The sequence below is a fragment of the Sarcophilus harrisii genome, chromosome 1, assembly GCF_902635505.1.
Source record: "Sarcophilus harrisii chromosome 1, mSarHar1.11, whole genome shotgun sequence".
NCBI classification, from domain to species: Eukaryota; Metazoa; Chordata; class Mammalia; order Dasyuromorphia; family Dasyuridae; genus Sarcophilus; species Sarcophilus harrisii.
The window spans coordinates 675,163,008-675,189,861 of NC_045426.1; the positions used below are offsets into that span (position 1 = coordinate 675,163,008).

Consider the following 26,854-nt stretch of genomic DNA (forward strand, 5'->3'; position numbering starts at 1 on the left):
AGGTTTTTCTGGCCTGATCATTATTCTGCTACATTGGAGCTGGAGAACTTATAGACGCCTGATGGTACATCTGGACAGCTGAACCTCAGCAGTGAGGTTCTCAGTTGTGAGATGTGAGGTCTCAGTTGCTGACCTACACCAGGAGCCTCCCACTGACTTGCCCAGATACTATCTGTGCTGGTCTGTGTTTCCCTTTTACTTGAGTGAGACAATATTTTCCTGCAGTTCTTCTAAGTTATCTTAGGCTGGGAAATTGTCTCACCCCAATTTACAGAAGTCATTTTAAGGTGTAATTTAAAGTTGCTTCAGAAGAAATTAGAGAGAACTTAGTTAACTTCCTGCCTTTTCTCTGCCATCTTGATTCCATTCCAGATGTGTGCTTTTGGAAGATTGTGCTATTAACTGAGTGGAGGACATCTTGGAGTGAGGAGAGGCTATTGAAGTAGTCCAGACATAAGGAGATGAGGGCTACTCCAAAGTGGTGAGAGTGTCAGAAGAGAGAGAAGGGAATGTATTCAAGAGATGTAATGAAACTAGAAACAGCAAGATTTAACATTTCACTGGATGAGGGGCAGAAGGTGAGTGTGAGTGAGGAATTGAGGATACAAGATTTGGAGCCTGGATGACGGGGATGATAGTGTCCACAATAGTTGATGATTCAAAGAAGCAGAGGCACCCACTATAGATACTTTCTTCTATAATAAAAGTTTACAATGATCCTTTTTCTTGCTCTTTTTGTATGTAAAAATATTTGTTGGTATTTATGATCACAATAAAAAGAAATTTTAATTAGAAAAGAAAAAAGAAACTCATATTTCCCATGTGCAACTATCATCCTCGCATAAAACCTTGTACAACCCTAGAGAAAGGGAGATCGCCTGACATTAAAACTCTATATATTTATGCTTTTGACCTTGACCTATGATGTCATCATTGAAACTTCCTCTGCCAACACAGACAGGCAGCTTCTCAATAATTTGTAGTTTAAAAGAAGTGCCCAATGCGAGGAGATATTAAAGGACTTCATTAGGGCCACAAAGACTATATATCAGAGAAGGAACCTAAATCCAAGTCTTTATGATTCCAAGAAGCATGAAAGCCCTAATTCTTAATGACAGGCTACTTTCCCCCCACCCAACCCCACTCCCATACAGCTTCATTTGTGGTGAACTCTACATGGCTCTTCCTTGCCTACCCCTAGATCTGGTTCTGAATCATTCATTGTGTACTTACCCTTTCCTGTTTTTACCAGTCAAACCAAATCCAAGATATTCCCCAGGACTGGCATCTGGACCGTCAAATTGATCTCATAGTCAGCTTCTCATCTGTTTTTTTTTTTTTTTTGACAGCCCAGAATGAATATTGGGTCTGTTTATCATCCCATGAAATAAGTGAATGGATACTTTATGTACCTCTAGAGAAAAAAACAAACTCCTCAGTCCAGTTTTTTTAAGGTTCAATATTTTATATTACCTTTATTTCCAAATATATCCCTCCCTTTCCCAATTCTTCTACTCAGATAGCTGTTCCCTGAAACAATGAATTTTTTAAAGAGGAGAGGGAAAGGGAAGCTATTCAGCAACATTAAATAGCCTGTCATCCAGAGCTGAAAGTCATTCTGTATAGGTGAGAGTTGAAGAAAATCTTGAAGGAAGTCAGGGAAATTAAGAGATACAATTCTGAAATATTTTGTGTTTGTGACCGTAGGTAAGTTACTTAACCTAAAAATAGTTGCTCTCTCTGAAGGGGGCACACCCATAGTTCCCCACCTTTAGTAAGGAATGAGGAAGTTGTATTTTCTCCTCAGATTGGCTTTAAGTCTTTAAAGGGAAAAGAGGGAGAAGATCTGGATGATATTCCAGAGGACACAATTATCAATTCAACAACTTTGTGGAGAATGAACTGGAGCTGCCCTTCTCTAGAAGAATGTAAGCTTCTTGAGGGTTGGGAGTACTTCTTTTATTTGCATTTATGTCATCTAATTTATTCCTATATCCTTTCTCTCCATCCTCCCAGGGAGACATTTAATACAATAAAGGATTTTTAAAAGAAAGAAGAATAAAAAATAATAATCAGCACTACATTGAAAAAACGTGAAAATATATGCTGTGTTGTACAAAGTTGGACTTCACACACACACACACTCACACTCACACTCACACTCACACACACACATTCACACACACACACACACACACACATCTGCCAAGATGATGTAAATAAAAGCCATGTGATGGAGATTCTGACAGCATTTTTGTGAGCACCAAGGTTATAAACACCCCAGAGACAGCTTTATTTGAAAATATTCAGTGCTGGCTAGAATTATACTATACTCCCATACTAGGATTTCAAAGGGGAATAGTAAGCAGAATACCTAACCAGTTTGAGTACCAATTCTAATATTTACCCCTAGAAAGTATTTTTTTTAATTATAATAACTTTTTATTGCCAGAACCCATGCCAGGGTAATTTTTTACAACATTATCCCTTGCACTCACTTCTGTTCTGATTTTTCCCCTCCCTCCCTTCCTCCTTCCCCTCCCCCAGATGGCAAACAGTCCTATACATGTTAGATATGTCACAGTATATCCTAGATACAATATATGTGTGCAGAACCAAACAGTTCTCTTGTTGCACAGAAAGAATTGGATTCAGAAGGTAAAAAATAATCCAGGAAGAAAAACAAAAATGCAAACAGTTTACATTCATTTCCCAGTGTTCTTTTTTTGGGTGTAGCTGCTTCTGTCCATCATTGATCAATTGAAACTGAGTTAGATCTTCTCTTTGTCAAAGAAATCCACTTCCATCAGAATACATCTTCATACAGTATTGTTGTTGAAGTGTATAATGATCTCCTGCTCATTTCACTTAGCATCAGTTCATGTAAGTTTCTCCAAGACTTTCTGTATTCGTCCTGCTGGTCATTTCTTACACAACAATAATATTCCATAACATTCATATACCACAATTTACCCAACCATTCTCCAATTGATGGGCATCCATTCATTTTCCAGTTTCTAGCCACTACAAACGGGGCTGCGACAAACATTTTGGCACATACAGGTCCCTTTCCCTTCTTTAGTATCTCTTTGGGGTATAAGCCCAGTAGAAACACTGCTGGATCAAAGGGTATGCACAATTCAATAACTTTTTGGGCATAATTCCAGATTGCTCTCCAGAATGGTTGGATTCGTTCACAACTCCACCAATAACGCATCAGTGTCCCAGTTTTCCTGCATCCCCTCCAAAATTCATCATTATTTTTTCCTGTCATCTTAGCCAATCTGGCAGGTGTGTAGTGGTATCTCAGAGTTGTCTTAATTTGCATTTCTCTGCAAATAGTGATTTGGAACTCTTTCATATGAGTGGTGATAATTTCAATTTCATCATCTGAAAATTGTCTGTTCATATCCTTTGACCATTTATCAATTGGAGAATGGCTTGATCCTAGAAAGTAATTTTTATTCTCGTTGTGCGTAGGTTTCTTCAAATATAAAATGAAAGCTTAGGCTCAATGGACTCTAAGCTTCCTTCTAGCTCTAAATTTATATTAGCTGAGGGACCAATGGCTAGTCAATTAACCTCCTTTGGCCTCAGTTCCCTCATCTGTAAAATGGGACTAATAAAATTTGTCATGTATCTCACAGTACATTATTAAGGAAATCACTTTATCAACCTTAAAGCCCTCTGGAAATATCAACTGTTACTCTTTGTGACCGGTAAGGAAGACACTTAGTAACCATTAGAAAATTCAGGAATGTTCATGCTTGCTAGGCAGAAAATCCTGGGACTCTTCAAGTTACTGGCAAGGGAACTTGTGTTAAGTCAGTGGAGAGTGGAAGAGAAGGGGAATAATTCCAGCATTTTCTATGTCTCTTGTCACACTGGTTGGCCAGACTGTCAGTCACCATCAGGTCAGCCAACAATGTCATCAAAACCAACTGATTAAAAACCACCAACATGGAAAAAGCAGTTAATAGAAAGAGAGGTGAACTTGGAGCTATGAGATCCTGTCTCTGTCATAAGCTGAGTTACTTTGAATAAGTTATTTCATCTCTCTGGCTGTTACTTTTCTGAATTGTAAAAGAAGGAGAGAGAAGCACCATAAAATGGTGGATATTCAGATTTAGATTGAAGAAGTCAAGTCAACAAGCATTTATTGAGTGCTTATTATGTACCATTATTCTGTGAGTAGCCTGAAAGCAAAGAATTTTTTTTTATATCTTTGTATCCTCAGAACTTAGCATAGCATTTGGCATGTAATAGGGGCTTAATTAATGCTTGCTGTTATATAGCCTCTGTTAGCAAGGCACTGTGCTGAAACTTGGGAATACAAAAAAGGGACCTGTGCCTCAAGAAACTTAGATTCCAATCGGAGAGACAGTATATAAATAACTGAATACATAACAAAATGTATACAATGTAAAGGCAATTTGAGAGGAAATGGTATAAACAATAAGGATACCATGAAAGTCATTCTATATAGGTTAGGGTTGAATGAAGTCTCCAAGGAAGTCAGGAAGATTAAGAGGTACAGATGAGGAAGGTAGAGACCTGAGTTCAAAACCCAAATCTGAAATCGGAAATATTTTGTGTTTATAATCATAGGTAAATGATTTAACTTAAAAACAGTTGCTCAAGGCAACTGCATAAATATGTATACATATATTGGATTTAGCATATGCTTTAATATATTTAACACGTGTTGGATTGCCCACCATCTAGAGGAGGGGGTGGAAGAAAGGAGGGGGAAAGTTGGAACAGAAGGTTTTGCAAGGGTCAGCGTTGAAAAATTACCCATGCATATGTTTTGTCAATTAAAGAGATATAATTAAAAAAAAACAGTTGCTGATCTGTTTTAATAGAGGGAGTTGCCTGCAGCAGTGAAATCACAAGCTCAAAACTCTTTGCCCCCAAGTGTGGATTATAATACTTATCCTACCTACATCTCTTTGTTCAACTATTTTAGTCCTATCTGACTCTCTGGGACCCATTTGAGTTTTTCTTGGCAGAGATACTGGAATGCTTTGCCATTTGTTTCTCCAATTCATTTTGTGGATGAGGAAACTGAGGCAAATAGGGTTAAATGATTTCCCCAGGGTCATACAGCTAGTACAAGTGTCTGAGGCCAGATTTGAACTCAGAAAGATGATTTCCTGACTCCAGTCCAGACATTCTATGAACTATGGAGTCATCTAACTGCCCACCTAGCCTTGGACTGCTTGACCCTAAAGGACAAAACCAGGAGTAGGGAGAAGTTACAAAGAGAGAGACTTAATCTTGACATAAGGAAAGACTTCTCATCATTAAAAGCTTTCCATAAATGTGAGGAGTTTGCCTCAGGATGGAGAGAGTTTCCCCTTTCCAGAAAAATTCAGACAGATTGGATCAGCGGTGTCAAATTCAATTACAAAAAAAGGCCACTGAACCATACATAAGGATCCCTGTGTCTGCATTTTAACTTAGAAAACCACATACCGATATTCTCTACAATGTATTGTATTTTTATTTAGCTTGTTAATTTTTTTCCCCAATTCCATTTAAACTGGTTCTGATGGGCCTGGGTTAGATGGCCGCTTGTCATTGACATCTAGAGAGAATCCTTTGTCAGATACAAGATGATATCTATAGTATATAGCAACTTGGAAATTACCTGATTCTGTTGATCCCACTTACAGGAGTTCAAAATGAAATACCCATAATTCCTCATAATAAGACTGTCTTCAAATGATCAGTCGTTGAATAGTCAGTCAACTAACATTTTTTAAAGGCATACATACAGCGTTGGGCATAGAATCAGGAAGACATTTCATGGCCACGTGACCTTGGGTAAGTCCCCTAGCCCTGTTCACCTCATCTATAAAATGAACTAGAGAACGAAATGCCCAACCACCCAGTATCTTTGTGAAGAAAACTCCAAATGGGTTCCCAGAAAGTCAGACAAGACTGAAAAACAACTGCACAACAAGAACAAATGTTTATTCCTTTTTCTGGTTAACAGCCAGAAGGGTTAGGATCAGCATTCCATAGGATGCCTGGCACTCACCCCTGAGATCCCGCTCTCATAAAACCTGCTGCTCCTGCCTCTGCCCTGGTCTGTTCAACAACGATATTTTTCACAGCGGAGAAAATGATGTGAGTTGGTGAGTCAGGCCAAACCCAGCAATCAATCTTTACAGCTGGGCTGCCTGACACCAGAGCCACATTGAAATGAAGCAGCCTCGTTCCTGCCCAGCAACCCAATCGCCTCTAAATTTCCCTAGGGTTGGGGCAGTGAGCAGTGGGCAGAGCCCCAGAGCAGATCCTGAAATGCCGGGGAACATGACAAACGAGTTCACAGCCTTGGGCCAGAAACTCTGGGATTTAGGCAGAGGGAGCCAGAAATAGCATCCACGGTTCCAGTCCTCTGCGGCTCTCGAGAGTGTCCTGACCCCCCAAATGATGTCGTCCATTTGGAGACACTCAAGCCCAGACCAAGCTGCCCGTCTGCCTGGCTATCAGGATCCTGGCTGATTAGTAACATCAGTAGCAGCTGCTTTCCTGCTGCTGCTCTAAAGTTGGTATAGAGAGACTGACTCTGAGTCCCGAATCTCCCAAATCTCAGTACCTGAGTGGTACATTCAGCCCCTGGTCTCCCACCACCCACCGGTCTGCCATTCATGCAGCAGGAGCTTCACTGCCTCTAAAGTTAAATATGTCCAAGGCTGACCTACCCCAGGAGCCTGTATTTCTGCTTAGCTGCTCTGGGGCTCATCCGTATTCACAGAAGAGCAAGCGAGCAAGCCGAAAAACTCACTTAAATCACTATATCTAGCCAACCTCGGCCCATACTTTGCATTACATCAGCCACTCACCAGGAAACCAGGACTTGCCATCCACCTTGCTATTGCATGTGCCTCTTTCCCAACCCTGCCCTTACCTTTACTACTTCTCACCTCTTGTTCTGAATAATCAAATCAAACTACCCATTTCTCCTAGAAAGAAGGAATAACTGGCTGCCATTGTGGCTCTATTCACATTCCTTTTGATTCTCTAGACCCTCGGACCCCACCATATGTGTTGTACCTCCTAATATCAATCAAACTATAAACATTTATTAAGTGCCTACTACGTACCAGATACTATATGAAGTTCTGGGGCTACAAAAATAGGCAAAAAGCAGTCTTTGCCCTCCCTCAGACTTATAATCTAGAAAGAAAGCTGTCTAGCTTTTATCTTTATATACTCAGTACATGGCACATAGAAGGGATTTAAAATAACCAGCTGTCTCTGAGATTCTCCATATCAAAATCCTCTTCCAGGAATACCACACTACATGATACATGTAAGAAAAATCTTTTTGTTGTTCAGTATCTGCCTCTGTGACCCCATTTGGGGTTTTCTTGACAAAGATAATGGAATAGTTTGCCATTTTCTTCTCAGCTCATTTGACAGATGAGGAAACTAAGGCAAATAGGGTTAGGTCATTTACCGAGGGTCATACAGCTAGTAAATGAAGCTGGATTTGAACTCAGGAAAACACATCCTCCTGAGGAAATGAAAGCAAACAAGGTCATGTGACTTCCCCAGAATCATATAGCTAATAAGTCTTTAAAGCTGGATTTGAACTCAGGAATATGAATCTTCCTGAATCCAGACCAATTATTCTATCCACTTTGCTATCTATCGGCCCTGTCTTCCCTTGTTAGAATATAATTTCTCTTGAGGGAAGAACTTGTCTGTCTCACTTGAGTGTGTGTGTGTGTGTGTATGTATGTATGTGTGTGTAGAGAGAGAGACAGAGAGACAGAGAGTGAGTAGCCCTGCCCTGCTATATAGTTAGCACTCAAAGATATTTCTTTATCCTTTCATTCATTAATCAACTCACCATCTCTGTAACTCCTGAGTCCAAAGTGCCACTTGTAGGCTATCACTCCCTCTGATATGCGTGATTCCTCCCATTGCAGTTTTTCTGAAAATAGGAATTGTCTCATTTTTGTGTTTATGTCTCCAGTAACTAGCTTTGTACCTGACATATAGCAAGTATTTAATAAATGACTTTTCCTTCATTCAGCCATTGCCTAATTACTGTTTTCATAGGCACTAGTTTCTCGGTGTATGGAGCCTATTTGTAAGCTACTCATTATGCTTAGTCCCTCCAGATATTACCAAGCCTCCCCACTAGAGCAAGAGTTCATGCGGTGACAGAGAGGGACAATTTGGTCTCCCCACATATTTCTAGAAGTCGGTAGCTTATTGTCATGAAATCCCATAGGCCATTGAATCTGACCCACACCTGAACAAAAATCCCTCTTTGATGATCCTGTGCTTGAAGATCTTCAAGGGAGAACAACTTCCTGTCTCCTCAAGGAACACAACCCAGTGGGTAGCAACCCCCTACTCCAATATGCAGCCTAACTGCCTTTCTTCAGTATCAATGCTTCTGTCTCTGCCGTCTGAGACCAGGTAGAGCAGTGATAACTTCTATTCCCACAAAATACTTGACAATGAAGCTCAAAGAATAGCTGACTTGTCCAAAATCACACAGGGAGGGGAGCTGTGTCCTCCCATTCCAAATCCAACCTCCTCCCTCTGCACCACATTCTTTTGTAGCATAGGACCCAGGATTGTCTTGTAGAGAGGAGTGCTAAGTGAGAGGTCTTAAGAGCATGATATCCTGCACTTTCAGGTAATGAGTTTTTGATGGGTACCCATGATATGCCCCAGTCAGGTTATGATGCATTGAATTTATTTATTGAATTTGCTTTGATGAAAACAACACATCCTCTCAGAAGTGGCTAAGTTGTATAGTGGACAGAGAACTAGACTAGAAAATGGGAAGGTTTAAGTTCAAATCCTACCTCAGACAGTAGATCTGTGAAGCTGGGCAAGTCATTTAACCTCTTCCAACCCCAATTTCCTCAAATATAAAGTGAGGGAATGGACTCAATGATCTCTGATTCTATGATATTTACTCAATGTAAGCCTGGCAGAGAAATCTAGGGTGTCACTGCAAAACTTTCGTAATGAAAATCCAGAGATCGACAGCCTTCCCCTGTGGGGAACTGCTTTGCATGGTCACTGAGTCCTAAAAAGCAATCAACATCCATCCATTTAGCTATGCATTTATTTAAAGAGGAATGGCACATCAATTAGTGGGGGAAGGGTCTAGGTTCAAAAGATGTCTTTACTGATTACTACTCATGTAATTTTGGGTCACATTTAACCACTCTGGTCCTTAGTTTCCTGCCCAATAAAATGAGAGAATTGGACCAGGAAATCTCTAAGGTACCTTTCAATTCTAAGAACCTACCACGTCCTCGACATTGAGATATAGAAACAAACAAAAAAGACAAAATCTCTGCTTTCATGGAGCTCATGTTCTATTGATGATGGAAAAAAGGACATCAAATATTTATATAAGCAATTATAAAATATAAAGATAGGGACTGAACCTGTAATTTAACTGGTATTAAGAACTCTCTCCAAAGAGAAACTCCTCCCATCAGCCAGTCAGTTCCTTCTATATAATTTCCAGTTGTAGAGAGCAGTTGTTAAATCTTACTGAGCACCCAGTAAGATTCAAAGTCTTCCTAGCTCCAAGGATGATTCTCTATCCACTAGGTTTTGCTTCCCTTCAGGTATTAAAAATAAAATATATACAGTACAAATACCAAAACATGTTCATCAAATGGAGAACAGGATTGTCAATTGACAAGCCGAGTGTCTTTACCTTCTCAGGTCTGTGTTCTGATCTCTGCTCCTCCAACACCAGCAGAAACCAAGAAGTGCTTTCCCAGCATGGGAACAAGAGTGATTTTCAACGAGCTTTTTCTTTTCATCAGGAACATTCAGTTCATGAGTTTCGCTCTTTGAGTTAGGAATTTGTTCCTAGGAATAAAAAAGAATGGCCTCCTACCTTCTTTTGAGGGGAGAGGACAGGATAAAGATGTTTACCTAATACTGAGGTTTGATTGAATCTAAGAGAGTAAATGGACTCTCCTGGCTGCAGGCAAAATTGAGACACTTTTCTCCTGAGGCTTTCCCAGTGACTTGGAAATAAAATGAAATTCATTTTTGAGTCTGGCAACCCTTCTCCCAGGAGAGTGGGGGAAGAGATGAACTCTCCATCCAGCACTATGGGAACTTCCCAGGGCACACCACCAGGGACAGGAGAAGGCGGGTCTGTGGCTCTGCTACTGGGGAATTCCTCTCTCCTTCTCATTTTAGCTTTCAGAAGTTCCCTTGGGCTTAGATCAAAAATCTCTGGCGATTGTAGAAACAGCAACAGCAACAATAATAGTATAATAATAATTCCAAATGAATCTTTGTTATCCTTAGAAACAGCTCTACTCCTCAGCAGAAATCAATAATAATCTCATAGCCAACATCTTATGCTTGAAAATTCGTCACCTTTTAGTTTAGAAACAGAAATGTTGATGAGGGAGGTCCAATAAATCTACAGTTTTATTCTAGGAGGAAAAGATGCTACAATGTACTGAAAAAGGCAGTAGATTTATAGACAAAGGACATGGGCTCCAATTCCCATTCTGCCTTCCTAACTTTGTGACCTTGGGCAAAATCCTTCTATGCTGTAGGCTTCAGTTAATTTGTATACTAAATGAAATAGTCCTGCTTCCAGAGTCAACTCCCAGACCTGGGAGAGAGGAAGGGAGAGAACAGGGTATGACTCACAGAACTCTCCCAATGTCCATAGGTCAGAAACAGATTGGAATGTAATTGGGAAATGTATAACAAAATAAATAAAATAAAACTATTAATTTGTGGGGGCTTTTTAGATCAAAATGAGGCAGCAGGATCCATTTCTAGATTAAGTTTGATGCCAATTAGTCAACAATCAACAAGCATTTCTTAAGCCCCTAATATATACCAGGTCCTGTGCAAGGTCCAAATAAAGACAAAGAAACAATTCCCATTCTAATGGGGAAGACAGATATAGACCTGTGTATAAACAAATTAAAAAGACAAATTAAATACGAAAAGGTTCAATACAAGGGCACTATGAGAGCGTACTGGATACTAAGAAAATCCAGGGAAGCTTCAAGACGTGTTCCTAAAGAAAGAAGGAAGCGGAGGTATAGAAAGAGTGCATTGCAGACATGAGCAAAGGAGGGACACTGAAACTCCACAATTTAGCTTTTATTACTCTTTGTGACCCCATGTAGGAATTTTCTTGGCAAAGATATTAAAGCGGTTTGACATTTCTTTCTCCAGCTTATTGGACAGATGAGGAAACTGAGGTAAACAGGGTTAAGTGACTTGCCCAAGGTCACACAGCTAGGAAGTATCTGGGGACAGATTTGAACTCATAAAATTAGTCTTGTGATTCCAAACCCAGTGTTCTACCCACTATGGTATTACCTAGTTGCCCCTAAGTCATTCAAAGAACTCAAAAGCAATGAGGGGAATACTTGCAAAGTTCTAGTACTTTGACTATTTCAAATACATATTGGATGGATATTCTTACTATTCTTTAAGTGAGAGCAGGAGTCAAGAAAAGAAAAGCTTTCCCTGTCCTCAGAGAGTGCATGTTCTAGAGCTGGATAGAACCTTAAAGGTCATCTTATCCAACACCTTCATTTTGTAGGTGAGAAACATCAGAGCCTGTCCTGCTCCACGTCCAGCAGTTAATAAGAGGTAGAAATAAAATTTGAACCCAGACTTCTGCCTTTTAACACTTCCTCTCATATTAAGTTAAAGAAAATCAGCCCCACAGGAAATGAATAGAGACAATTATGAGCAAATGGTAAATTTTGCAGTAAAAATCCAGATCCCATTTGTCAGCCCTGTTCTCATGAAGTCCATCCAACCATCTCCTAGCTGTAAACACACTGTCACTAATGACTCTGAAAATCTCTCCTTCCTACACTGCATTAGCAGCTGCTTCCTCTGCATCTATAATTGAAAACAGGACTCCCCTTCAGCCTTGTCTGGATTTCAAACTTGGCTGTCTTGTAACTGCGTCAATAGTGCTTGGGGAAGTCAGATGTTGCAACTCATCATGTCATTCTCAAACAGCCAGTTTTGATGCTGAGTTCTTGTGTGGAAGACAGAATGGATTAGGGGCCACTTCTCCTAAAGAGAAACACAAACTGCTTTGATTTAAGCTACAAAAGTTCAAACCTACTTACCTCCTTCTAGGAAATGTGTTAGCTTTTTCAACTATAGTAGTATTGTTTTTAGTTTAATTCTATTTCATTTTCAGGTTTGAATTGATATAATCATAAAACTTCATAATTAGGGGGACCTTGGATGCCACATAATCCAAACTGTTGCTGAACATAAATCTACACAAAATGACAACATGCCCAACAAGAAGCCATTTTGACTTCCTTAAAGACTGCGGGGGAAGCTACTACTTTTTATTTGACTTTCAGAAATCACAAATTGCATGTTCTTTCTTACATCAAACCCGTTTGCTCCTTCTCAATGTCTCTTTATTGCTCTTGGCTCTTCCCAGTAGGGCAAGCAGACCAAACCAAATCCTTCTCAGGACAGCTCTTCAAATAATTTAATCTGGCTCTCATGTCCTCCATGTGTCTTCTGTCCTACAGGTTTCTTTCCAACATTCCTAATTCTTTTCATTTTTCCTTATTTTTGTAAGTTCCAAGGTGCTCATCTTCTTTACCCTTCTTTGGATACTTTTCCAACATATTAATGCTCTTCCTAAAATGTGCCATCTAGAATTCCATGTAAGACTCTCTACATTAGTCTGACCAAGGTAGAGTCCCTAAGCTCTCTAATTCTTGAAATTTCATCTCTCTTAATATAGCATTAGATCTCACTGAATTTTGTGGTTGTCAGGTCCTACTGTTGACTCTGATTGAAACTTGAGTCCACTAATATTCCCCCCAATCATCTCCCCATTGAACATCTGTTTGTATTAACGAAGTCCTCTTCTCTGTAACATGCTGCCTCTTATTGTCTGTTTAATAGAATGCAAGCTTCTTTTTTATCTTTTTTTATTTTTTGTCTTTGAATCCCTAGCATCTAGTCATTCCCTTCCTTGTTTGCCTCAGTTTCTGTCTCTTACTGCCTATTAGAACATAAGCTTCCCAAGGGCAGGGACTGTCTTTTTTGTCTTTGTATCCCTAGCATCCAGTCATTTCCCTCCTTGTTTGCCTCAGTTTCTGTCTCTTGCTGTCTGTTTATTAGAACATAAGCTTCCCAAGGACAGGGACTTTTTTTTTGTCTTTGTATTCCTAGCATCCAGTCATTTCCCTCCTAGTTTGCCTCAGTTTTCTCATCAGTCAAATGAGCTGGAAAAGGAAATGGCGAACTGCTTTAGTATCTTTGCCAAGAACTCCCAAAATTGTTTCACAAGGATTCAAATATAAATGAAAAATGACTGAACAGCAATAGAATATAATATAAAATGATATTGATAATAGAAAATATAAGTAATAGACTAATTTATTAATTGTTCATTATAATAACAACAATAATAATAACTAATATTTATCACTTTAAGATTTGCAAAGCCCTTTACATACATTATCTCACTTGATGGGTCACTCAGTCCTCTCTATTTGGCCAACTCCAAAGAGCCTTAGAAATAACCACTCTAGCTGCCCAATATCCTGCCTCTGAGTTTTAAGGACCCAAAAGTCTTCCAGATATGAGGCAAAATCCTCTGATGGTCTCTAACATCCTTTTCAATTTTAGATCAATGACCCAGAGTCCTCTGGCCAAAGCCATATTTAAGCCAGCATCCCTGTTACAATATATATTTCCCCAAATATATACTGAGAAAGGCCACCCTTTGTCCTGTTCTGCTCTGAGTTGGGTGCGTGGTCCCTCGGAGTTGCATCAGGGAAAAATTTATTACCAGTGTTTTCCTGGAATTTATGGAGGGGTTAAACTGTTTCCCTTAAAGCTGTGGTTTTAGAGCCTTTTAAATTCTCCATTTTGCATAAGCATCAATCTCCCAGGGAGCTTAGAAGGAAATAACTCTGCCACTCAGATAATGTATGGGTCCCTAGTATCAAAATATATAAAAAATTACAAGGTCATTAACTATCACGCAGAGAAGAGAAATGTATTGTGGGCTTTAGGAAGAATTCTAGTCTGGTTGAACTGGATCGGAAACAGCAGTACTATGTTCTGCATTCATTGTCCTTTCACATCAAAAAAACCTTATTCTACAGGAAGAATAATGTACTGGGGAGAGCAGTGGGTCCAGAATCAAGTCATACATGAGTTCAAATCCTCCCCCTAATCCTTACCTACTTATTAACTATGTGACTCTGAGCAAATCACTCTGAACTTCAGGTAGCTCATCTGTAAAATGGAGAAAATAAGACCTGTACTACCGAGTTAATGGAATTGTTGTGAAACAGCTATACTTTAAAGCCCTATATAAACGTCAGCTATTATTGACTCAGAGTTCTTGGGTTAAAAGGACTGCTAGCTAGAAGGACATACACACACGCATGGATGCACACACACACACACACACACACACACACACACACAAATATTTTCTTTGAACATACAGTCAATATTTGAACTACATAAAGATGATATAACAGGCAGCTAATTAACAAAGAGGATAGAGCTCTGGACCTGGAATTAGGATGAGTTCAAATCTGACCTCAGGTACTTCCTAACTGTGTGACCTGAGAAAGTCACTTCATCCTGTTTGCCTCAGTTTCCTCACCTATAAAAAGAACAGGAAAAGGAAATGGAAAACCATTCCAGTATCTTTGCCAAGAAAACCCTAAATGGAATTACGAGAAATCAGATATGACTGAAATGACCAAATAACAAAAGATGATGTGTCTGAATTAGAGAATAAATGGATGCATATGTTCTCTTTAATGCAGTTCAGATTAACTCATTATTAGTAAATATATGTAGGAATTCTATTCAAATATGGTTTTGACTAGAGGATCTCAGAAAACTAGCATTTAATAGCTCATCAGTCAGTTAACAAACATTTCTTAAGCACCTACTATGTACCAGTCATGGTACTAAGCACTGGGGATACTGAGAAAGACAAAAGGGAGGACCTTTCTTCAAGGAACTCACATATTGATGGGAGAGACAATTAGGTACATATCATTCTGTTTACTATTCTGTTTTTCCCTATGATTGATCTTGCCATCATGGGACTCACCATTTGGTTAAGAATGCTAAGATGTAAACATAGGTCATTATAACATGAAGGCAAGTGCAGAAGAGACAGGAATAGGTAGGAACAGGGCCCCAAAGAGGGAAATTCAGAAAATCAGGGAAAGTTCCCTGGAGGCAGGAGCAGTAGAGCTGGGCTTCTTGGAATACACAGAATCTCAAGACTTAATAATTCTAGGAAGAAGAAACCATGTGAATCAAAGCCTTAAAGATAGGAAAAGGCAACATGAATCTGGAAAATTGTGAGTCATCCAGTTTGTCTGGAATATTGAGTCATAAAATAATTGTGTTTAAAAAGCAAGAGGAAGCTGCTAGTACAAGCTACATCTGCTGGGGTACAGTGGAGCCAGATTGTAGAGTGGTCATAGAATCATATAGAATTAAGACCTGGAAAGATCAACTAGCCCAATGTCCTCATTTTTCAGGTGCAGGAACTCAAACACAGAGAGACATAGTAATTTGTCCATTCATAGGGATAACTCGTAACAGATTTTCTGACTCCAAATTCATTGTTGCTAATCTTATATTGCCATTTTAATGTCATCCTGAGGAGTCTGGACTTTATTTAACAGGGAGTAGGAGGTTATAGAAGGTCTTTGAGCAGAGAAGTCCTGTGTTATTTCTAACTATGACTTCTACTTCCTCAGGGAAGTTCTATCTCTCTGGAACTTATCTAAATAAAAAAAAAGATGTGGGAATTAAAAAGAATGAGATTCACACTTTAAGGTGACAGAAAATACTGGGAGACAGGGTGATGTAAAGGAGGCTTAATTTGGAGTCTGAGGTTCCAGATTCAAATTCTATTTCTACTATTTACCACCTGGGTGATCTTAGACAAACTTCTCTAGATCTTAATTTCCTCCTGAATTTTGTATACATTTTGTAAGTGTTTATCTAAGTTTATTCTGTCTGGCAATAGACTGTAAGTCCTTGAGGGCAGGAGCTGTCTTGATTTTATCTTTATCTTATTTCTAGTACATATTAAAATACAGCACAAAGGAGGTGCTTAATAAATGCTTATCAATTAATTAATTTTGTTACATCGGTTAACAGTTATTAAATTCAAATAGTTGTGACATAATACAACCATAAGAATCAACTAATACTTAGTCCATTGGCAATCCTAGTGATTACTTCAAGGCCACTGTGTAACCCACAAAAGCATTTCCACCCTCCCTTACCTTACTTGAGACAGAATTTCCTGGCCATGTTCATAGCCCATGTCTCCATCCTTTCTCCCCAGGTCTGGCAGTGTGGGGGCAGCATGGAGGTACTGCCCTGTTCCCGTGTGGCCCATATCGAGCGCACAAAGAAACCCTACAATAACGACATTGATTACTATGCAAAGCGAAATGCCCTGAGAGCCGCCGAGGTATGGATGGACGACTTCAAGTCTCACGTGTACATGGCCTGGAACATCCCCATGACGGTGAGCACCCAGTGTCTAGGCAGAAGCTGGAGAGGGTTGAGGGAGGGGAAACAAATTAAACACCCCAGCCATTTTCAAGTTGAGGTGAAAAAGGGTTTTGTCACCTCTGGGAAATATCTCAATTGTCTACCTCTCCCCTCAACATTTACCAGAACAAAAACAGAGTTCTGATAAGCTAGCAGCTGGAAAACTAAAGCAGATATTGAACTATCTTCTGACTCCAATTTTAGAGAGGCCCCTCAGGGCTGCCAACCCCAGAACTAAAAGCAATGGGTAGAAGTGGGAAAAAGGCAAACAGGAATAATAAAAGGGAAAGATTGTGGGCTATAACTAGTAATTTTAGTGCTCAGGGCAAGCAGCATAAAATGTGCCTTCAAATCAACTTTGTAATTCAATATTTAATAATATAAAAAGTAATTAAGACAGTGGAAGAAGGAAATGAGTTGTTATAGAATTTCAAGGCTGGGTGTTATTAACAGAAGTAGGGATTGATCATTTTTTATTTTAGCTAACCAATAAATAAGCATTTATTCAGTGTTTATTATGTGCCAGGCACTGTACTAAGTGCTGGGGAGACCAAGAAAGATCCTGAGTTCAATTTCTGAAGTTATGCATATTTTCAAATTTTAAATTCAAGTTTGACATCCAGAACAAAGCCTCATTTGCTCCACCTTAGGTATGACTTTGATTGGAGCTAATGCAGATGGAAATGAGCTACCTCAGGAAGTAATAGGAACTCATTCCCATCCCTCAACTAGGGATCTTCAATCAAAGAATGAATTATCACTTATCTTGGATGTTGTAGAGGGAGTTCCCATAAAAGTTGGACTATATGAACCTGAAGGTCCCTTCCAACTATGAAAATCAGTGTGTGTGTGTGTGTGTGTGTGTGTGTTGTTGTTGTTGTTGTATATGTGAAATGGTGATTTTTCTTGTGCAAGGTGAGGAGAAAGGGAGAAAGACAGTTCAAAACTTATTTTGATATAATTATTTATAAATTAATTAATTTTTAATGTACAAAAAATAAAAAGAAAGGAGAGACAGAGAGATGGAGATAGGAGATAAAGAAAGAGAGAAAGTGAGGAAAAGGGAGACAGAAAGAGCTCAAGAGAGTGAAAGAAGAAAAGAGACAGACTTAGAGAATGAATTTGAATCAGGATTGATCTCACCCAACAATGTTAGTACTCAGACGTCAGAATGCTTCTATTTTTATATAAAATAGCATATTTTTCCACCGTTTATATACCTCTGTATTTTGCATGCAGGGCAGTAGGCAATGGCATTGGAAAATCTAGTTTTAAATAGTGGCTCAGCTATTTAACACCAATTTCTTCTTCTGAAAGATGGGACAACTGGAATTTTTGCCTTTCCAGATCCCTTCCAGATTTAAATTATATTATCCTGTCTATAAAAAGTCTGGACAGGGCTGGACAGGGAACCTAAGGTCCAGGCAGAATTTTCCTGAAGTCTTCATGCTGCTCTCAGCAAAATACAAATGATAAGGAATGGTGAGACAGAGAAGGTGGAAGAAATAAATGCAGACGCACTCTAGGACAAAAACCCTGGCTGAGTAATTTGCTTGATGTCAAACGACCTAGCAGGGAAATTCAGAAGAGGAGTGGAAAACATGATTTCCTTTTGTCTGAGTGTTTTTTGCTATGGGAGTTTTCAGAACAAAATGACAAAGGAAGGCAGTCAAAAAATGCCCTCACCCATGAGCAAAGATGGAGAGAGAGCCCAGCAGAGCCCATAAAATCTTGTTTTCCATAAAATGAACTGATTCATTCAATGTACAACACTACGGTGTCCCCATTAATACTCCAGCAGGAATTTATGATGCTCTGGTTGGTTGGACAGTACATAAAGAATGAAGATTCCAGACCCAGTGAGTTCTGTTTATCAAAGTGTTGCTTGGTTAACCATTCCTGTATCAGATAAAGTCCTTATGCTCATGCCCAGGGCTGGGCAATCATAAGAGCTGCCATCACCAGGAGTCTGGAAACTGTCCCTTCAGGTATCAGCAAAAACTCAAACCTACTTCTCATGTTCAGAATCCCTGGGAGCCCATGCATACAGAATAGATGCTATTTCTGTACAATTGAGCATCTCTTCAATGACTATACTTTTCAGATGGGAACAAACGTAGTCAAAATATTGGCAGCTAGGTGGCACCATAGAGGATAGAATGCCAAATCTAGAATCAGGAAGACTCATCATCTTTCTGAGTTCAAATCTGGCCCCAGACACTTACTAGCTGGGTGACTCTGGGCAAGTCACTTAACCCTGTTTGCCTCAGTTTCCTCATCTGCAAAATGAGTTGGAGAAATGGCAAACCATTCCAATATCTTTGCCATAAAAGGTTCGATCACAGAGTCAGACATGACTAAAATGACTGAACAATTTAGAGGATATTATTTTGTTCTGATTTTTTAAGAGTCTCTGACTCAAACTGAACTAAGCATGAGAAAGCCCCAAAATTTTACCTGGGTGGGAATTTCTCAGGGTTGGTTCTTTTTCAACTAAAGTGATTTCAACTTTCCGTGACTTAATAAATAAGTCCTAGTGATTTTCTCAGGACCCAGAAAGATTGTGACGTGCCAAGAGTTATACTACTAATTAGTATCAGAGACAAGATTTGAATCCAGATGTTCCTGACTCTAAGTCAAGCACTCTCTCCATTATGTCAGATTATCTCTGCTGTACTGCAGTGAATGTCCCAATTAAGTAGGGGTTTTCCTCTTGAAATGGGATAGTCATTCAGCTAAGACATTTTAGGCAGGCATTGTTTCTCTATAGAACATTGGCTTTAAAAAACCACAGATCCAGGAGTAGAAGAGTCTTTAGAGTCACTAAATCCCATTCCCTCATTTTGTTTTAGCCCAGAGTATTTCATCGACTTGCCCAAGGTCACACACCAACTAAATGGCTGAATTGGGATTAGAATCCAGATCCTCTGCTTCTAAAATTAGCATTTTTAGATGTTTTACACCATTCTCCAATAGGGACTATTGCCCATATGTTCAGATAGGCATTCCCCCATGTCTAAACTGCTTTTTCCCCTCACTTCTACTTCAGAGTATGCTTCCCTTCTTTCAAGAATTCATACTTCTACCATCTACGATTCTTCCAACAGCCAGTGCAATTCCTCCCAGATACTTTGTATATTGCTAACTCGTCTTCATTTTGTATTTATTCTCCATGTAAATATCTACATATGTATGTATACACACACACACACACACACACACACACACACACCTACAAGACTTGGTCCTCTCAAGTTCTCAAGAAGCTAAGTGGCACAGTAGATAAATTAATGCCTCAGACACTTAATAAGTGAGAACTCAATCAAAGCATTTAACCTTTTTCAGCCTCAGTTTCCTCATCTATAAAATGGCAGTAATAATATATCTGCCTCATAAAGTTGTAAAGACAATGAGACGACAAATACAAAGTGATATATATATATATATATATGTATATATATATATATATATATATATATATATATGCTAGCAATTATTATCACCAAGAAGAGAGAAGGGTTTTATAGAACACATGCAAGTTCTGCTTTTCAAATTAGTATCCCTTAGAAACTTTATACTTATTCCATTAATATATCCAATGCTAAAAATGTATGTAAAGCTCACTATTCTTAGGGAGTTGCCTAAGGAGCTAGTATGAGTCACATAAGAAAACCAACCTAGTTTTCATATGCCTCCCCCCAAAGAAAACTTTTGTTTCACAGGTTGCCATCACCAAATAATACATTATCAAATGAGAAACATAGTGGTGATAAGTCTCTTCACACATTGGTCTAAAAAAAGCTGTCTTAGACTTTCTATTTTTCAATTTTTCTTTTCTTATTTATTTATTTAAATGGCATTTTATTTTTCCAAATACATGCAAAAAACACTTTTCAATATTCACTTCATGAAACCTTGTATTCCAAATTTTTCTTCTTCTCCTCCCTTCTCCCACCTTCCCAAGATAGCAAGCAATTGGATATAGGTTAAACATGTGCAGTTCTTCTAAAAATATTTCTGTTTACATCATGCTGAGCAAAAAAATCAGATCAAAAGAAAACAAACATGAGAAAGGGAAAAAAACAAGCAAACAAATGATAACAGCTAAAAAGTGAAAATACTATACTTTGATCCACATTTAGTCTTTATAGTTCTCTCTCTGCATGTGGATAACACTTTGCAATACAAGTCTATTAGAATTGTCTTGAATCACCTCATTGTTGAAAAGAGCTAAGTCCATCACAGTTGATCATCACATAATCTTGTTGTTAACGTGTACAATGTTCTCTTGGTTCTATTCACTTCACTTAACATCAGTTCATGTACTGACTTAAACTTTCTCAAATTGTACTTCAATTCTGTTCATCCTGCGAGAGCCTAACATAGCTTGTCCCCTGATGTCATAGCCCTCAAGAATATTTTGTATAGACTTTTGCCAGTACATGTTGTCTCCCCAAATAGAATGTATAAATTCCCCGAGGGCAGGGATTGTTACTTTTATCTTTACATCTGCTACATGTAGCACAGGGCCTGGCATATAATGGGTGTTTAATAAATGCCTGCTTATTGATTCTTGAGTTCCTTCCAAACTACAATAAAGTCTTCAGGTAGGACCTTACTCATCAGATTTGAATCCATATTCAAGAGTGGCCAATCACAGCTTTGGAGGAAGATTTGCTAACACTGGGGATTTTATGAAAACTATGTTATCAATTCTAAAAGCAATTTCCAAAGAGGAGTTTCCAGCAATGTCCTGATATCTCATAACCTTGTTGAAATAAGTATGCGATGCCCCAAGGGATCTTCTTAGATGGGAATAAAGAATAAATAGCATTCGTGTGGATATATGAATTTTATGTATAAATTTTGTTTAACCTTGAATTCATCTACCTCATAACCAGTACTCATACATGGAAGATCAAGTTCCACATCCAGAAGAAACAGTTTATATAGCACTTGGTCAGAGAGGGGACTAATGAGTAGCAAATGGAATAAATAAAAAAGACCTGTTAAAGATTTAAACTGTGCAGTGGGAATGGGAACATCCTTTCGGTTCTCAGTTACCCCTTTTGGATAATATCAAGATTCACTGATTGATGTTAACATTTGCCTCTTAACTCCTTAGTCCTCATTCCTTTCTGTACAATGCTAAGAAAGTGAAGCTAATAACTGACAGCAAGGCAATTTTTTAATTTTAGCAAGCCACTATGGTCCATATATAAACAGAAAACATTGGGGGAGATGATATTGCAGGTTTATGATCCTCTGTAAAGAGAATCATGTGACCTACATGGCCAGCATATGGGACTCCTGGGTCTCAATTCTCATTTCACAGAACCCAGGAGTGGACTTTGGGGATGTGTCCGAGCGCCTTGCTTTGCGTCAAAGGCTCCAGTGTCGCAGTTTCAAGTGGTACCTGGAGAACGTGTACCCTGAGATGAGGATTTATAACAATACCATCACCTATGGAGAGGTAAGTACCTTGCTGAAATATGGCTTCCCAAAGTCAGTATCTATCTTCCCATCAGCAAAGCTGGCCTTTCTATCCTGTCTCTTTTAATAAGTCCTTTCTTCACAAGGTGACACAAGAAAAACACTTTTTAGATCTAAATACACTATCAGAATGTGAATTTTTATTATCTTTTTGGTCTCTGTCACCCCAAACACAACAACAATTCAATTCAAAGGAAGTAAAAGTCACATCTTCTACTTCTATGAAGTGTCTACAATAATAGTAAGCATAGTTTTATCTTTTTCTGCTGTATATATATGGGTCTAAGACATCTAACTAGTTGTATTACCTTGAGCAAGACACTTAAAAAAAATCTGTTTGCCTCAGTTTCCTCATCTGTAAAATGAGACATAATAGCACTTATTTCCCAGGGTTGTGGGGATAAAATGAGAGAATATGTAAAAGTGTATTGTTAACTTTAAAAGACTAATATAAATGCTAGGTACTATTATTATTTTGTGTTATGAATCCTTTGGACATCTGATAAAGGCTGTAGGTCTCTTCTCCAGATCATGTTTTTAAATAATTAAATGAAATGGTAAATTTCAATTAGAAATTAGTGAAAATAAAGATTATTTTTTTCCCATCCAAATTTGCAGACTCCAAATTCTCTATGGACCCTAAATCAAGACCTATGTCCGAGAGTTATCTGCCGTGCATGAAAGAGCTGTGGTTTAGAAAACTCCCATGGTGAAAATTCCCTCTCCAATAGAGGTCGCAATTTATCAATAATTTAGAGGAGTCCTTGGAAGTTGTACCTAAGAGTTAAGTGATAACATGGCTATTAAGTATGTCACAGGCAAGATTTGAATTTAAGGCTTCCTCACTTTCTATTTGGCTCTCTCTGGCACAGAATGCATGAAATCATCGCTCTTTCCTTGCCGGTTTTTTCTTTATAGCCTCAGCAACATGAGAGGAATAACCAAGGAGCCTTTCCACTAAAAATCAATAGCTTCTTTAAGGTAGAATCAACAAAATTTAGGAAGTAGTTTTCTGTGCAAGATTAAGTAAGATATGCCATCTGGGGAATCTAGCTAAATAATCTGTTGAAGATTTAGAGGCTGCCTAATACAGTTGATAGAGTGTAGACTTGGAGTGAGGAAGTGGTTGTTGTTCAATCTTTTTCAGTCATGTCTAATTCTTCATGACTCCATTAGGGGTTTTCTTAGGAAAGATACTGGAGTGCTTTGCTATTTCTTTCTCATTTTACAGATAAGGAAACTGAGGAAGAGTTAAGTGACTTACCCAGGATCACTCAACTAATATATGTCTTAAATCAAATTTGAACTCAAGTCTTCTTAAGTGATAAAGCCCTTGCTGCTCTTATAAAGAATATAATAGTTGACTATCCTTTGGCTCCACTCACCCATACCTATGACTACCCAGACCAAAACTCCTCTCATTCACTCCTAGTGTCACACACATACCCTTCCCAATTAGAATATAAGCTCTTTGAAGAGAAGGGCAGTCTCACTTTTAAATTCATCTCTCCAGCCCCTAGTATAGTGCTTAGAGTATAATAGGCATTTTATTTCTTTTCATTAATTTCGTTGTAGTCAGTGAATGCATTTTCATTCATTTGTTCAATGATTCATTCATTCATTGGAATGCCCAGCTCGTGACCTCAGACCTGGGATGGCGACTGGCTAATGACGTGATTTCTCCTTTGGCTCCTGAGCACAGGTGAGAAACAGCAAAGCCAGTGGCTACTGCTTGGACCAGGGAGCAGAAGATGATGATAGAGCAATCCTATACCCTTGCCATGGAATGTCCTCACAGGTAAGCACATTCACCACTCACCAGTAGGAGCAAAGCAAAAATTGAGGAAATGACAAAGAATGGGCACAATCTGCTGTGGCTGGAGGTTAGTCATGAGGAGAAATTTGAATTTCATTTGATCAGTAATGCAAAACTAGGGATAGGTAACAGAGACAGCTACTCATGGTGCAACACTGTGGGCATAACAAGGATGATGTTATATATGAGATTGTATAGGTGCAGTATTTTCATGATAGAAAATTCCCTTCTCCTTAGCAAGTAAGTCTTAAGTGAGCACTGACAAGTCATCTTAGTTCTTGTGCTCCAGAAGCCACTTGCCAGGGGCTGCTGGAAATGGAATTCAGACCTATAGAATGGTTCTCTTCATGTAAGAGGATAATGATGAAGATACAAGGAGACTGAGAGGCAGTTGCGTTGTCTGACCTCTCTCCTCTTCCCTCTGCCTCCAATTTATCTCATTTCCAGTCCACAAGCAACATCTGTGTCAGCAAAGGCTGCTTTGCAACTCCCTCAAGTGTTACAATCCACAGCTGTGGAGGCTCTTGGATAATTGACCCGTTCCTTCACCCAGGCATGGTCCTTAATACTCAGTTACAGTGGGGGCTCTGTTCCCCCACTGGACAGTAACACAACTAGTCTTTTAAGAAGTAAATTTGGGTTTGTATTGCCACAATGGAGGAGAGAAAGACCTGAATTTTCAAACTTTTCTGGGGGCACAGAGGTGTTCAGTCCTTTTTCTACATGGACCAAAGCTACTTATAGTCTGGCTGAAAAACAAAATATATGAATACACCTCTGAATGATTGTGTCTAGTTCTGGGTGCCTTGAAAAGGAAAAATCTAGGTACAAAGGTTTCCCAGTGTGACTCAGTAAATAGAGAGCTATACATATAGTCCAATCTAGTTATTTAATAACTGCACATATCCCATATCCATTTCCTTATGCTACATATTGCAATATCACCATCCAGATGACTCTAGGCATGTCACTTAACCTCCAGATGCCTCAGTTTCCTTCTGTGTAGAATGAAGAGGTTGAGCTAGATGGCCTGGAACTGTGGTTCTAAACCACACACAATATTTTTGTTGTCTCTGACACAACATTTTTGAGTTGCTATTAGCCAGCCTTCATTCAAAAATATACGCGGGAGGAATCCATGGACTCCCAACGCAGCCCATTCCACTTCCCCTAAATGTCAGGAACTTTTTTTTCTTATTGACCTCCATATCAATGAGCAAATTCATCCCTATTGCTTCTAATTCTGGCCTCTGAGGACATATATTTATCCATTTGCCATTTTGATTGGAACAGAATAGGATAGGAAGAGATGGGATGGAATGTGATGGGATAGGACAACACCTTCAATTTCATTGATTTAAGGAACTCCTTCTACTAATGTAGATCATTACATATTCTACAACTGAGAGTCTGGATGATGCCTGAAGCATCAGGTTAAGGGATTTGTTCAAGGTCACACAGCCAGTATATGTCTTAAGTCATCTTTTAGGCTTCATGTTCAATTTTCCATCTACTATGCCATGCTTAACACTTGTATTCAGATTTGAAATGGAAATAATGAGGAGAAGAAGGAGAAAGAAGAGAAAGAGGAAGAGGAAGAGAAGGAGGAGGAGAAGGAAGAGGGGGAGGAGGAGGAGGAAGAGGAGGAAGAAGAAGAGGAGGAAGAGGAGGAGGAGGAGGAGGAGGAGGAGGAGGAGGAGGAGGAGGAGGAGGAGGAGGAGGAGGAGGAAGAGGAGGAAAATAACAGCTCTTTCCCTATAAGGTTGTTGTGAAAACTAAATAAGATTATGTCCGTGAAGAATTTTAGAAACACTATGTAAATATGATGTGAGGGTCAGTTGAAGAAATACGATGGGATGGTAAATCTAAAGGAAAAAAATAGGGGTGATATGGTAACGACCCTCAGATATTTAAAGGACTATGCTATTCTTGTCCTCAGAGGCCAGAATTAGAAGCAATAGGGATGAATTTGCTCATTGATATGGAGGACAATATGAGAAAAAAAGTTTCTGACACTTAGGGGAAGTAGAATGGGCTGTTGTGACAGTCCGTGGATTCCTCCCATGTATGTTTTTGAATGAAGACTGGCTAATAGCAACTCAAAAATGTTGTGTCAGGGACTGTAGGACGACAGTTCTACCTCTTCATTCCACATAGAAGAAAACTGAGGCATCTTGAGATTAAGTGACATGCCTAGGGTCATCTGGATGGTGATGTTGGGATTTGAATCCCAGTCTTCGGATTACAAATCAATCTTGAAATATGGTTCTAGACTCCAAATCCCTTTCCATTGTACCACCACCTATTCTTGTTTAGATATATATAGTCTTAAATGGGACATTGCATAGAATGGTAAAAATTTAAACAGAAACAAAAACAAAACATAGGACCATAAAAACAAATTCAGAAGCATCTTCAAAGATCATCTAGTCCAACCCCTTCATTTTACAGATGCTCAGCAAGGTGGCCTTTTTTATCTAGTCATACAGTGGTAAGTGGCAGAATTGTGCAAGGTGAGAAATTCCTAACTCTTTCCCTTTTCTACTACTTTTCCTCTGTTATAGATTCACTAATTAGGGGTCCTTGGTGGGTCTGCTGGAGCATCTAAGAGATCTCTTGATGCTCCCAGCATGATTTTTCCCAGTGAAAGTTAGGACCTTGGAGAAAAATATGGTCTCTTTGGGGAAGGGACAAGCTGAAGTGGAGGTCCCCGCCTAGGCAGGTGACCCATAAAAACATCTACTCCCCAGGAAAACATCAAAGACTTCTATAGACAGGTTCTTGGTGGGTGGGGTAAGCATCAATTCCAGCCCCCTCCCCCCCAGACATGCTGCTGGAAACCAGCAGCTTCCCACATCGATCTGGGGGTTCAAGACTGAAACTTAATGAACATTTCTGTTCTGTCTATCATTTCTCTGTAATAGGGTGTTCTGACTCCCTGTGGTTTTATTGCTTCTG

General features: G+C 39.1%; 1 protein-coding gene across 2 annotated transcripts in view; it reads left to right on the plus strand.

Annotated features, from left to right (window-relative positions):
- The window catches only part of GALNT9 (polypeptide N-acetylgalactosaminyltransferase 9), a 286,077-nt gene that overhangs the window by 231,722 nt on the left and 27,501 nt on the right, over window positions 1–26,854 (plus strand). For both annotated transcript variants that reach the window (XM_031948368.1, XM_031948369.1), the window contains 3 exons: window positions 16,376–16,561; window positions 21,923–22,060; window positions 23,783–23,878. In XM_031948368.1, the coding sequence (XP_031804228.1) occupies window positions 16,376–16,561; window positions 21,923–22,060; window positions 23,783–23,878 (420 nt within the window). The remainder of the gene's footprint in view (window positions 1–16,375; window positions 16,562–21,922; window positions 22,061–23,782; window positions 23,879–26,854) is intronic.